The sequence below is a fragment of the Bos mutus genome, chromosome 2 (genome assembly GCF_027580195.1).
Source record: "Bos mutus isolate GX-2022 chromosome 2, NWIPB_WYAK_1.1, whole genome shotgun sequence".
Classification (NCBI taxonomy): domain Eukaryota; kingdom Metazoa; phylum Chordata; class Mammalia; order Artiodactyla; family Bovidae; genus Bos; species Bos mutus.
Genome location: NC_091618.1, coordinates 41,826,345 through 41,840,502, shown reverse-complemented (window position 1 = coordinate 41,840,502; position 14,158 = coordinate 41,826,345). Strand labels below are relative to the sequence as shown.

Genomic DNA, 14,158 nt, shown 5'->3' with positions numbered 1-14,158 from the left:
TGTTTCCCCATCTATGCCATGAAGTGCCTAACAGCTACCTGTAAAACATTGTTACCTCTTTCATTGCAGAAGGTTGTATTGGAGAACACAGCTTTTATAAAAATATGTGGCTGTACCAGGTCTTAGTTGCAGCATGCTGCATCCTGGAACTTCACTGTTGAGGCAGGTGGGACCTTTAGTTGAGGCATGTGGAATCTAGTTCCCAGATGAGGGATTGAACCCATGCCCCCTGCACTGGGAGCACAGCGTCTTAGTCACTGGACTGCCAAGGAAGTGCCTGGAGAATGCTGCTTTAAAGTGAAGGATCGATGGAGTCCTTTTTGAGAGTGATGCCTCAAATGTATAAAAAGGAGTGTATCAGAGGGAGAGTAGACCCATGCTTAAACCACAAAGAGCAGCGAAAGCAATACGACTTCTTTAGTTTTCTTTGCCAAAGATTCTGGAGATGTTTGGATGAATTTTGCACATTTCACTTGATTTTTTTTTCTTCTTTTTTTCATTCGTAAGTCTCCCTTCTACCCGATCTAGTGTCTGCGTCTGAGAAAGAGATGAGAGACACATACAGTAAAGTAAAGGAGATCTCAATGCTTTATGGAAATCTGTGAGGATTCTGGAAACACACCAAAATAATATCAAATAGTAACTCCATGGTAGTGTTTAAATGTATTGAATAAAGAAGAATGTTGATTGCTTAAAGAGTGAATAGTAAAAAAAAAAAAAAAACTTATTGACCAGAAACCCAGACTTCAGCTTCAAACAAAAGAGAGAATAAAAAATGAAGACCTATTACATTTTAACTGAAGCTTTGCCTCTGAGACAGATGCAGCTAAACATTAACCAGGGCAGTGTGGTGAATTACAGATTAAGACTCAATTATGTCTCCCATCTCCGCCTTCTGGGGTGAGAGCCTGTCGATGTCAGGGCTCAGATAAGGGGAAGCACCGTGTGACAGGTGGCATCTACTGTGGAAGCTTGAAACTTCTGGAACTCTTAGATCCTGTGTTCCCAGGAGACAGGACCCCAATGTCTTACTTGCTTGCACACCTCCTGCAGAGTCATGCTTCCACGAGCATTTAATAAGCACAATACAATAAACACAGATGGAAAACTACACCTGAAACAAACCTCTAGTGACAACCAATGGTTCAGTGGGTGGGTGGTGAAAGGGCTGGATCCAGCTCCATAAACCCCACCAGCTGGCACTTTAAACATGTTTTTGGAAATCCCTTGCACCCATGAGGTGAGGTTTGGTGTTTTCAAAAGGCTCTTTGCTACTGCTACTAAATAAATGTCATAAGGCAAAGCTGGAAATACCACCACTCTGGCATTTTTAAGGAATATGTTCTTGGGGACTTTCCCCAGAAACTTGAATCACCTGCTTCCTATCTGAAAACTGCCTGGAGAGGAAATGTGAAGAAATAAATACCTGCCCAGGTCCTTCGATGGAAGTGCATATAACTAAGATATGTGCAAACAGTGTCTCAGAATAGAGCTCCTCAATTCTGGTCTAATGAACATTTATGTAGAATCACCTAAAACGTGGGTTAAAAAAGCAGATTCCCAGATGCAAGAAATCTGATCTGCAGGAAGATGGTGCCCAGGGATCTGAATTTTTTAACACTCGCCCTAGGTGATTTGGATGTAACCTTGGGTTGGGACTATCGAACAGGAAACACCCATCTCTCCTTAGGGGTGTGGCTGCTACAGCTTTCTCTTCCAACCTTTTACAAACCTGTTTTTTGTTCCCCACATCCCTTCCTGTCAAAGGAATGGAATGTGGGATGGGATTATCTATTATTATTCCACAATTAAGGATAATGATGTAAAAGGTCCTAGGTGAGTCAGTCATTCTACCAAGAATCTCGACTTCACTAGTTAGCTGTTTTCTCATCAGTTTACTGTTTCTGTTAACTACTGCATTGTTTCTGTAAATGCCACTAGTCTTTAGTAAGCAAGTTTCTCTATGACAGGGGTCCCTAACCTCAGGGATCTAATGCCTGATGATCTGAGGTGGAGCTGATGTCATAATAATAGCAATAGTGTACAATAAAGGTAATGCACTTGAATCATCCTGGAACCAACCCCTCTCAGTCCATGGAAAAACTGTCTTCCATGAAACCAGTCCCTGGTGCCAAAAAAGTTGGAGACTGATGCTCTATGGGACTCAAAAGAGTTAAAGATGTGGACTCACAAAATAATGAAAAGTATGGTGGCTGGCTCACCCCTGCACTTCTGGTTGAAACCCAACCAATTGCAGCCAAACCCCTGAGATTCCAATCCAGACAAAAACTGGGGCTGGCAGGTCTGAGCCAGTCCTGGTCTGGAGAATTTCCCTAAAGATTGGATTTCAGAGGGCACTGGTAAGATTTGTTTTTTTGTTCCCAAGAGTCCTAGGAAGTCCTGAATCAAAGCAATTCTGAGTCCTCCTTGAGTCCATGGGCTCTTGTTCACAGTGGACTGGTGAGATCTGGTCTTATCCTGAATCTCCCGTGGTCTGATAAAGGGCTGTGGGCTCCTGGAAGTCTCATAAAAGCTCCACCAGAAGAGCTACTGCAGGTACTGTTACAATTATTTATTGAGTGCTGCCCCCTAGAGGATTAAAAATGGCCTGGCTGCGCTGGGAGTCCCCAGGGCTCTGAACCAAAGACTCACCCTCTACCCAGCTGAAGGAAGTCAAGACTGGACTCAAGTGGACTGATTAGAAGTCTTGGAACACTCTTTCTGAGGACTCCCAGAAAGTGAGTTAGCTCCTTCTTAATGATACCTCTGTAAAATTAAAATCCATGACTGGAAATCAAGTCCAGGAACAGAACACTGAAACTGACCCTTCTGCCTGCCATACCAGACCCTCAAAACAGCCTCATGGGGACCTTCAGCCCTGAGACTCTAAGAGCAGAAGTCCAGAATTTCATTCTTACAGTTTCCCAATGGGCTTCAGTGTACTTTTACTTTCTGTCTCCCCTTCACCTGAACTCTGGCTATAATGTTCTCAGAAACAGAATTCTTCCCTGTTGAGCACTTGCTAGGTTGGTTGGTAGGGGGACATGATTCTAAATGACTCTCTTTATTGGGCCTCTGTCACTGTAGATAATGTCCCTAAGTTAGTAACTTGGCAATGACAGAAACTGAGATCTCAAATTGAGGTTCAAACTCCAGACTGCCTCTTTACTCCATTAAACACTGGGGGAGCAGTGGTCTTTCTTTACAATTGACATTTAAACAGGAAAAAATAGTAAATTTGGAGTTTTCAATAATATGGATGTGCTCTCAAGGCCAGGAAGAAAGGAGGGAAAGAAGGAAGGGAGAGAAAAAAAAAAAATGAAAGGAATGAGAGGTAGTCTTTGGGCCAGTCTGGGGATATGCACTTTGGAAGAACTCACCAGGCCTTGGTTAAATGCCCTTTCAAGCCAGGCGTCTAAGATTAACAGTGTGATATGCAGCCTGTGGATTTACACAGCACGGTAAAGTCCTTGCACGGCTTGGCGCAACTATTTGCAAATGACTTCTGATTCAATTTTGTTTTGGTTATCTCAGTGTAAATAACAGTTAAGTGGGAGTTACAGATTTTTCAGACACTAAAAGTGATAAACAAAGCTAATGGCAAGTCCAGATAAGGAGGAAAACCACCCAGAAGAATCCACCAGCACAGGCAAAGAAATAAATGGAATAGTCAGATGTGTGTGTGTTTCTTGTCACCAAAACTTTATTTTTCTTAATCTGCAGAGTGGCAGAAAAGGTATACGCAGAGTGTTTAGACTGTTTCTGTTAGAGTCTTTATGATACTGTAGTAATAGGTGCCTAGTGAAGCAAGACAGTTTGGAACCCACAAAGACATCCTTCGAAACAAAAATACAAGTGTTTTCCCAACTGCTAGCTCGAGGCTCCCTCTAAACAGTTTTCACGCCTCCATTTAAAAAATAGTTGGCATAATGCTGTTTTCTTTCTCTCGGCGGTGTGACCACATTACCACGGGGAAATGTGAAGAGAAGGTTTCTGTAGTATTTTGAGAAGTCTTCCTACCTGGACATTTTTGGAGGGCTGGCGGAATCCAATTTAATTTTACTGAAAAATTGTTTTGAAGAACGTCTTTCCTCTTCTGATAGTTACAAGTTAGGGACGCAGGAAAAACTAAATCCTCACGCAGAGAGGAGAGGAGTATGTTTGGGACAAAACAAAGGATCTGAGTAGTAAACGCAAGGAGTGTTTGGGGTTTTATTCAGCCAGGGCTGAACGTGTGTGTCGCCGCCACGCACTGCTGCCGGTGCGAACGCATGGCTGAGCTGCTGCCGGGTTCCCTGCTCCAAACACCGAACGCCACCCAACTCCTCTTGTAACGCCATTGCGCGTGGCATTGTGCTGGGCTCTACGTGTGTGGCACCGGAGTCGGGGAATCGGGAGAGGGGGGACAAGAATTTCCTCCGTTTCCCGCGGAGTCTCCCTCGGACGGGGGCCAAGCGGCCAAGGGCAGCGCGCCCGGGAGGTGCCTGGGGGCGCTCCTTCTGCAGGGCATTACGCACGGGCGGCCTGGCGAAACCCTGCCCCGGAGGTGCCAGGGTGGGCGGGAGGTACTGGGTGGGAGATGGGTGGCTTGAGGGGGGAGCTGCCTTAACTTTGATCCGGCCGCTGCCGGGGGAAAACCGCCGCCGCCCCTCCCAAGCTGGGTGCCGCGGCACTCGCCTCTGCGCCGCGCGTCTCCGCGGCTGCCTCTTTAATCAGGAACACAGAAGGGGCGGGCCCTGAGCCGGCGCGTAATCGGATAGCTCTGCCGCGGCTCTGACATCCACATGCTGCTCGGCCTGAAAAGGCAGCGGGGGGAGCCGGAGGGGAAGCAGAGAACGCGAGCTAGGCACCAGCCCGCAGCCCGCCCCCAGCACATCCTCAGACGCGCAGACACTCTGCCGGGCGCTGGGTGAGGTGGAGGTGAGGGCGGGCGCGGGCGAACTCGGAGAGGGGCTCGCTCACTCCCAAGCGATCCCAGCCGCCGCCGCCGCCGCACCACCAGCAGCCACAGCAGCCGCAGCCGCAGCAGCAGCAGCTTCCTTCCTCAGACTCCCCTCGCGAGGCTGGCCAAGCGGGTGTAGCCGTTAGGGGAGGCTCCCGCTAGGGGAACCCGGCGAGGGCAAGAGCTTGGGCGGCCGCCTTGCGCTCGGGCCGTCCGGCGGTCTGTGCCTCCGCCCGCGTGCGGGTCCCCAGTGCCGAGGGATGTATGTCAGTGTACGCCTCTGAGATCACACAGCTGCCTGGGGGCCGTGTGATGCCCAAGGCAAGTCTTGGCTTGTATTTTTATTCTTTTATTATTATTTTTTGTTTTTACGCTTGGCTAACGGGAAATACTCGGGATGTTGTAGGATAAAGGAAATGATACTTTGAGGAACTGGAGAGGACATAGATGCGTTTTGTTTTTAAGAGAGGAAATCCATCCTCTCTTCCCGGCTTGCTCCCTCTCTGCTGATTTCAAGAGCTACCCTCCTCCTGGTGAGGTGGGGACCCAGCAAGAAGAAAGGTGACGACAGGCCGCCAGGACTCAGAAGGGAAACACTGACCGGTAGGAACCTTTGCAGAGGACACTAAGGAAGAACACAAGGGAGCGAAAAACACAAAGACTTACCATTAAACAACAAATCTATAAAAACAGCTGTGGAGAAAACCTTCTCCAAAATGGATATGTTTCCTCTCACCTGGATTTTCCTAGCTCTCTACTTTTCAGGACATGAAGTGAGAGGCCAAGCAGGTAAGCCCCCCGAAAGTTTTTTTTTTTTTTTTTTTTTTATTCATTTCAGCATGCCTTTACCTTTAAAAACAACTGCTAACGCAGGGGGCCACACGCAATGGCAAGAGAAGGAGGATCGCTCAATACTGAATAATTTAGAGAGAGATCCCAGTCGGCCCTCCCTATACCACCACTGCTGCGAAAACCCAACTTTTCTTTCCTGCTAGGAGTATGTGACTGTGTGTGTGTTTTGAAACATAGACAGAATTTGGCGGTGTTCAGATGTCACATATGGACTGAATCAAAGGTTTAAAAATACTACAAAGCCTTTGCATTACAGTTTTGGGGAATTTTTTTTCCCCTGTCTTGAAGCAGAACACATCTCCCATGAGTTTCTTCAACCTAGCCAGCGAAATATAAATCATTTGCATTCCCTCCACTTAGCTACATTGAGCAATGTTAACTGAAGGGCTTGGGAAATACAAGAATCTAGTTTGGGTTTTCCAATGCTGTGGCTTCTTTGCAGAATGTGTGGATGAGCCTCCGAATCATTGGGCTCAGGCTGATGGAGCAAGTTGTCTTGTGGCTCGGTTCCGGGCTGGGCGCTGCTGCCAACGGAGGCGGTTGGTCATCCAGTTCTCTTTCCTGCCTCCGTATATTTTCTGGGGGAAGTAAATCGTATGTTCTTTTTAAAACTAGTATTAGATAGAACAAACTGCGTGGCCCTCAAAGGTCTCTCACTCTTGTGAAGTGGTTAGAAACTTTTGGGTAGAATTTGTTCTCAACCACTGCCAAAAAGGGTGTGTGGACAGACTGCAGAGATAAGCACTGCAAGGCCCAGAATGGTCTGGAGCAAGCATTTGGGGGGTGGGGGGAGTGGAGGCTGGCCAGGGGCACTGCTCTTTCTGAGAAGGGCTCTCTGGTTCCAGAAAATCTAGTGGGGCACGTTCTTGCTTCCCCACACCACTCTCTCAGGGCTGAGCCTCTCTCCCCTCTGACAAGAGTCTTTGGAATCTGACAAAACTCTTAAAAGCTGCTACAGGTGACTGAAAGTGGGGAAAGCATCCCTGGAGGAAATGGAGAAAAGAGAGAGGAGAAAAACGCTTCCTGGAGTGCCCTTACCCGGAGGCACGTCTAAGGCTGCCACCGCAGCGGTAGCATGAACCCCTGACAGCCTCCCGGGTCCTCCCCATGACAGCGGGTTAGCGGATCCTGCGGGAGCCGGGGACTCTGATTATCACTCCCCAACACAGGCACGCGCCCCACTTGAAGCTTGGGTGTTTATTTGAGGGAAAGAAAGATACGTGAACGCCCTTACTCTCCAGACACACACGTTTGCTGCTTTTTTCTCTGCCATAAATGGTCTTCAGAGCAGCTGCAAATCGTATCAAAGAGACGGGTGCAGGTCCCACTTGGGGAAATTTCCTGTGGCTTCCAGTTCCCTGTTCTCTTAATTCTAAGTTCCCAGCTTGAGGCGAAATTAAATTACCTCCCACAGACCTGAAAGCGGCATAAATTATGGATGTTTGTGTGATTCGCTGTGTGTGTGTGTCCGCGTGCGCGCGCGGCGAGGATGCCCACGGTACATTATGTATTCAGGCACGGACTCCGGTAGGCCCGGGTGCGCGAGTGCGCGCACACTGGCGTACACATCGGCACGCGCGCACACACACACACACACACACACACACACACACACACAACTTCAGGTTCTGTGTGCTGTGCGGAGTGGGAGGGGTGGTAAAGACTCAGGGGCCATCTCGTACCCCAGATGTTCTCACATCTGTCCCCGAGCGCTGCGCGGAGTGTGTACGTGTATGCGCGACACCCGCTCAAACCCACTCAGGCTCTGCCACCTGCCTCCCGCGCTCTCCGCAGAGCCCCCTCCCACCCCAGCCCCGGGCCGCGCTGCGTCACTTCTAGAGAAGCCCAGAGGCGGGAGCGCGGGCCGGTCACCCTCTCTGAGGCCTCAGGCAGCCTCGGACCCAGGGTGGGACGTCCCTATGGGACGCGGAGCTGGGACCCGCCCGGGATGGATATTCTCCAGTCCCTAGAAAAGGCGATCGCGAACCGCGGGCTGCTAGGGCTTTTGGTCGGAATAACCGACTGGCACCGGGGGAGCTGGCAGCGAGTAGCAAAGGGCGAGGCCGAGCTAGACCTCTGACTCACCCGGTGCGCGCCGGCCGAGAGGGGGCCGGGCCCAGCCTGCAGCGACGGTTGAAACCCACTCCGACGAGTTGGGGTGGGGTTGGGGGGAGGGCGGAAGGAGCAAGCGAGGGAGCAATTGAGCAAATAACCTCGTGGCCACGGCGCGTGGCCTCTTGCAGTGGTTGGCGGCTGGGAGCTGAGTGGGCGTCGCACACTAGGCTGCCCCAGTACTTGCCTCGCCGGCCGCCTTGCCGGATCACAGCGCCGCCGCCCTCCTACCCACGCTCGGGGATTTGGGGGACGCTCCGAAGGCCCTGCGGGGAGCGCCCCCTCCTGCACTCCACTCTGCGCTGCAGTTCCCGCGCCGCCCCAAGAGAGCCGGCTCAGAGGGGTTGGGGGCCGGAGCGCTGGCCGAGCTGGTGGAGGAAAGCCGGGGTGGGATTCGGACCTGAGGTTGGAGGCAGAAGGGAGGCAGCTTGAGCCGCGGGAATGCGCGCAACTTCAGTAGCGCTGCGCGCCGGGCGCCCGCCAGTGCGCGCGAACAGGTGAAGAGCACGCGGCGTGTGGGCATTCCACGTGGTGGGGACGTGGTGGCCCCCCAGCCAGCCCTCCCCACCCCCACCCCGCGCTGTCTCTAACGCCGCATCGATTTGTTTGGGCTACGCAAGAGAAACAGAGCCGAGAGATCCATAAACATTCTATTAGGCAAAAATATTCCCAGAGAAAGCAAAACCGAAGCTCCAGCCCGGTTAAGTGGGCCGCCTCCAACTCCTCTAGCTTTGTCCCCTCCTCCTCCACACTAAGGACACCCCCAGGGAGAAGCCTGCGGCATTTCCTCAGCACTGCCCATTGCCAGAAAGTTAAGTCTCCGCTGCGGTCTTCGGCCTGGGAGAATCCTCTGCAGTCGCCGGCTAGTTCCGCCTCCCCTCCGCCGCCGCCTCGCTCTTTGCTTTTCCACTGGAGAAAAAGAAATAGTCACGGCCAAAGCTCCATTTTCACTGATTGATTTCTTTTTAATATCAACAGAAGTTAATGGAGGCGAGGCGAGCTGTGATTAACCGGCTGCCGCCGCCCTTCGCCTGGGGCTAGCGCACAGCCGTTTTCCCCACCAGGTCCCGCCCGGGCGCCCAGCGAGGGTGGGGGGCATCCACGGAGCTAAGGTCCCGGCGGCTTGGTGGGGGCCATCTGTCGAGCTGAGGTTCAGGGCTGCCGGGGTCGGGGCTGGTGGAAGGAACCGTGCGCCCCTCCGGGAACCATGGGGTTATGGGGATGGTGATCAGCTTTCCCAGCCAAGCTTAGGGGATCCAGCTCCAGCTTGTCACCGCTTCTGCGGCTCCGGCTGAATTTCTCTGGAAAGGGAAGGAGATCGGCGCTCGGGTTGATTGGCCGGTGCTCACCGCTCGCCTCCCTCCCACCATCTCCCCTCCTTTCGGTTTCAGACAGCGAGGAGAGCCCCCTGGCGCTGACCATTCACGGTCAGCGCTTGGCCACGAAACTCCCCTTGGCTAGACTTAATCTCGTGGTCTGCGGGGAACTGGGTTTTGCTCAGGAAATCATCAGGCCCTGACAATGGGTTCCTTCAGATGATGGTAACTCCCAGCCCTGACGTTTCCCAGCCTTCGGGTCTCACCTCCTGGGGCCAAAAGAACCCGGACCCTGTAACCATCAACCCCGCCAAGCCCCACCCCCACCCCCGCCTCCTACCCCTACCAGCCCCTTGCCTGGAGAGCTTTGATCTGTGGTCTAGTTTTAACACCATTGCCGTGGTCCCTGGCAGAAGCGGTCAATTCAGTCTTCTGTCTGGACAGGATGATCAGATAAGAGGTGTAAATTGACTGTGGGAGACAGGTCTGGGTTCAGACAAATTCTGAAAGAGGCAACCACGCACGGTCTAGGCTCGGGAGGAGAGGAGTTTGAAGAGGGTTTTCGTTTTTGTTTTCTTCTGTCTCCCTACATTGCCCGATGGCTGCGGGTAGGCATAAACATTTGCAAGTAGAACTATAAACTCCTGGATTTGGCACAGACGGCCTGCTCTAGACTTTTAGGGACTGGTCTCTTGCTGGCTTTCAGTGAGTACCAAATCCACTTCACCCCATAAACAGCCACTGGAGGTAGTGAAGTTAGTGCTAGTTGCCAGCAGAGCACACAGTGCAAAACACTGGAAAGAAAACGCTCCCCACGAGGGTTCCAGGGCAAGCCCCTTCTTGTCCAGGTTGTGCCCAGTACAATTATTTGTGACTGCCCAGGCAGCCCCGCAGCTCTGGACTCTTATATCACGCTGAGGAGACCTCAGATTAAGCCACAGAGCACCCAGTTGGCAAAATGAAATGTTGGAAGGCTGCAGTGACTAGAACCCTGGGCTATCAAGGCAGGACTCCTGCTGTCTACCAAATGGCTTGCATCTCCTACTGGATAGATCATGTTCTGCACCTGAAAGGCCAGTTCCTGCCTTCACAGTGCAGAGGAGACTGAGGGTTCAAGTGCCAATTCATAAGCAATGAGGCATGAAAGCGAATAACAGCTGGGGAGAGGCCCTTGGGGGGTCAGTTGGGAGAGACACTAGGGGCTGCATGGTTCTGGGGATCCTGTGTGGTGGTTGTCTTTTCCTCGATGCTTATTAAAGCAGTCAAGAGAATGAGCTGTCTTTGGGTAACCCAAGTGTTGAGACACTCTTCCGAGCTGACAGAAGTCAGAGGCAGGTTCACTGGTAAAGAGTTTTCAGAATATATTCCCCAAAAGTCCTGTTGGGAGAGACTTTAGGAAAGTAGAGACAAGACTTTCTTTTTGTCAAAAATGGAGCAGAAGTATAATACCTTTTTAATGTCTTGCACTGACGAGAAACGACTTGAAAAGTGATGTCTGGGCAGTGGTTTGTAGTATCATTAACATATTTGAGGTATTTTATCATCTGACCATCACTTGCCACTGGATAATCTTTGAGACACGCTCCTTGTGTGTCATACTTGTGTTTGATCCCTGAAAGTTTTTGTATGATTCCTTCCAAGTAAGGCATTAATTTTTTTTTTTTTTTAATTAACTCATTCCTGGAAGATATTGTGAACATTTGTCCTGGAGAACCTACAGCCTTTTCCAAAGCTTTAGCTGCCTCTATGAGAAATGGCTGAAGGGCTTAATGGGCTCATTACCTAATAGGAATCAGTAGAGTTGGATTCCAGGACACAGTGGCCTTGTAGTGTGGCTGGCCCTCCAGGAGAAAGCATCTTCTAAAGGTTTAGGAAGCTGTCAAGTTTAGATAAGGCTGAGCTCCGATCCTATGGGACCTTGGTTGTATTAATAAGGAGAAATTAATTTTTAACCACTGGGAACATTGCCAAATTATGTGACCTTTGGCAGACCAGCTGTGCTATAAAAATAAATCCCCCATCTCTGAAAATGCTGCTCCTCTCCAGTAGAACAATAACAACCGTGGCATTTAGGATGGAGAAGACTAGGGTTGAGGAGACAGGAGAGAAATGGAAACTGCTAGCAAAAAAAAAACCCTCTGATATTGTGACACATACTTTCAGACTTGAGTGATCTACTCACACCCCCGCCACACCCTCCCCCCAAACACACACCCTGGTTTCCAGGAAGCAGGAAAGAGGGCCAGGATGACAAGGAACAGAGTGCCTGTGTGTTGGGAGTGAAGAAGGTGTTAAGTGCCTCCAGCCCACTCACACCCCAGCCTCAAACACATCTCTCATTGTTCACACACAGATTTCTGGCACTGGGAGAGAAAAAGGAGTTTTCAAACAGGCAAAACATTTGTCTGTCTCTAAATGCTATTGAATAAGTTTGTCACTGAGAGGTTCAGGGAGACCTTCATTGGACTTCCTAGCTTCTGAAGCATTAGAGCCAGACCTCTTGTCAGTCACCTGATGGCTCAGTGATCCTGAATCCCTAATTTCTCTCTACCTCAGTGTCTCTATCTGTAAGTGTGTTTGATCCTAATAGCTGACTGATTTCTAGGATGTTGGGCTATTTCAGATTACATAGAGTACTGTTGAGTACATATTAAGCTGCCTGTTCGGAAGTCATTTACTCTTCAAAACAGCTTCAATGGGGTTAATAGCATCTAGTGACCATAGAAAGATAGAAAGCACACTAACACCCTTGAGGTAAGTTTATGTTACTTTTATGAGTTTGTCTTTTTTAAAAAAATCAGTAAATGATTACTCATTCCCAGCTCTTACCCCACTAGACCTTTGTCTGGTTTTATAAGCATCAAATTAATCTCTCGGCACCCTGTTCTTCAGAGGTGCATGTTCTCTGCTGGATTCTCATCTTAGATTTACATCAGTTCTTTACACTTTTTTTTTCGCCTTGGTTTTCCACTTTCAGAGTTCTCGCCTCTACTGATTTTTCACATCTCTCTCCTTTCCTTTCCTCCTCTTCCATCCTTCATCCCTGAAAGTGTGCTCAGCAGGAACCGCCACATGGAAGGGGCTCCCCAAATGTGTAATAACTTCTACTCTGGCAGTAAGGCCCCTCAGCAGCTGAACTCAAAAAAAGTCATCGTAAAGACAAAATAGCTTTTACCCAGCAAGACTCTTAATAATCCCATTTCCCTCTGGGTCTTCATAAAAGAGTCATGATCTAATCCAGGAAAAAAAAAGGGGGGGGGGAGAGGGCTGGGAATAACAAAAGGAAAGCATGCCTTGGATGGGGCTGCTGGCCAGTCTAATGCACGCAGCCAGTGAAACCCTGTTCACCGCCTCTCAAGATCCTGTGATAGCCAGGGATCTGGGTTCTGGCCAGTCTTTCAGTGAAGAAGATAAAGGGAATTGCAAATGACTGGACCAAGCAGCAAAAATAATTTATTTTGATAAAGGGGAAAAATAAAACAGATGTGCCTAAAAGGCATATTGGGGGCCAGGGGAAGAGAGCTGATGGGGGAGGATGGGTAGAAAGGAGTGAACTGAAACCCAGCAAGAGTTTAGGGATAAAGTAGGACTTTGAAGCTTCTTGGTGCTACTGAAAATAAATATCTAGAACTTGCCCTTGGGAGGATGGGGGGATGGAATGAGGGGGTAAGAAAGCCCTCACATAAAATTAATTTTACCATTATTAGATTTAAAGTGAAATGTCCTTTGAAGTTCTTCATCATTATCTGAGGTTACTGTGTCCTATGAGTTCACACTAGCTCTACCTTGATCTATGACTAGGTATTATTATGACAAGTCCTCTAAACTCCTGGTTCACCAATAAAAAATATTTGCATTTAATAGCAGCTCTGAGTTGGGAAGGAAGGGTGGAGGCTGGACACGCAGAATACTTTGTGATAAGGCTTTCTTAGAATTTGTGATACCTACTGATACTTTGGGTATTACCCTGCTGAGTCAGTGTGCATGGGTGCTCAGTTGTGTCTGACTCTCTACGACCCCATGGACTGTAGCCAGCCAGACTCCTCTGTCCATGGGATTTTCTAGGCAGGAATGCTGGATTGAGTTTCCTCCTCCAAGGAATCTTCCTGACCCAGGGACTGAACCCACATCTCCTGCATTGGCAAGTGGATTCTTTACCACTGAACCACCTGATGTTACCTAGTCAATTATTAACTCATTAATTCATCAAGCCTCATTGAGTGTGATCTTTGGCAAAGACCCTGGGTTTGATGCCGTAAGGTTTGCCAAAGATGAGCAGGTGGTCCGGCAGCATGGATAAGGTTCTTTCACACTTTAGAAGATGCTAAAGAGCTTCAGCCTCAGAAGTTGGAAGAGGTTACTCCTGGGAGATCAGGGAGGGTGGAGGTGGCGTGTGAGCCTGTATTAATAGTTTAGATGGGTTTACAGCTGGGAAAGGCATAGCAGGGGAAGGGCAAAAGGGAGCAGAGAAGAAACACTGGGAAACACTGAGTGTTTGGGGAACACTCAGAAATGGCCATTTAGACAATGTGGAAGCAAATAGTTGCAAATAAGTTTGGAAATAATAGCTTGGGCCAAATACAAGGTCCAAATTGCTAGGCCAAGGGGTTTGGATTTCATTTACTAACCAATGGGGAGCCATGAATGTTTCAACAGAAGCCTTCTGTTAATCAAAATAAATGAAAACAATTATATTACCTTTTGGAGAGACCCTAAAATTATTCTTCTTCTATTTCCTTCCCCAAATGTCTGTTGAAATGGTCAGGAATTGTAATCCCAGATCTCTCATCAATGGCATCAAAATTGCATTTGCAATGAGGGCTGGGAAAGAGTGGACATAAATATCAACTAATGATATTATATTGGCTGCCCTATTGGAATTGCATTTGTTTATGATATAAGATGACAAATAACAAGGTTACCACAGGTGGCATGA

At 49.2% G+C, this 14,158-nt stretch overlaps 1 protein-coding gene across 4 annotated transcripts in view; it reads left to right on the top strand.

The window, feature by feature from the left end:
* The first annotated feature begins 4,786 nt into the window (after nucleotides 1–4,786).
* NRP2 (neuropilin 2) overlaps nucleotides 4,787–14,158 on the top strand; it is a 119,904-nt gene continuing 110,532 nt past the window's right edge. For 3 of the 4 annotated variants that reach the window (XM_005904763.2, XM_005904762.3, XM_070387804.1), the window contains exon 1: nucleotides 4,788–5,731. In XM_005904763.2, the coding sequence (XP_005904825.1) occupies nucleotides 5,659–5,731 (73 nt within the window). In that variant the 5' untranslated portion in view covers nucleotides 4,788–5,658. Of the gene's footprint in view, nucleotides 5,732–14,158 lie in introns of all 4 variants that reach the window. The other variant, XM_070387803.1, reaches the window with a different exon arrangement.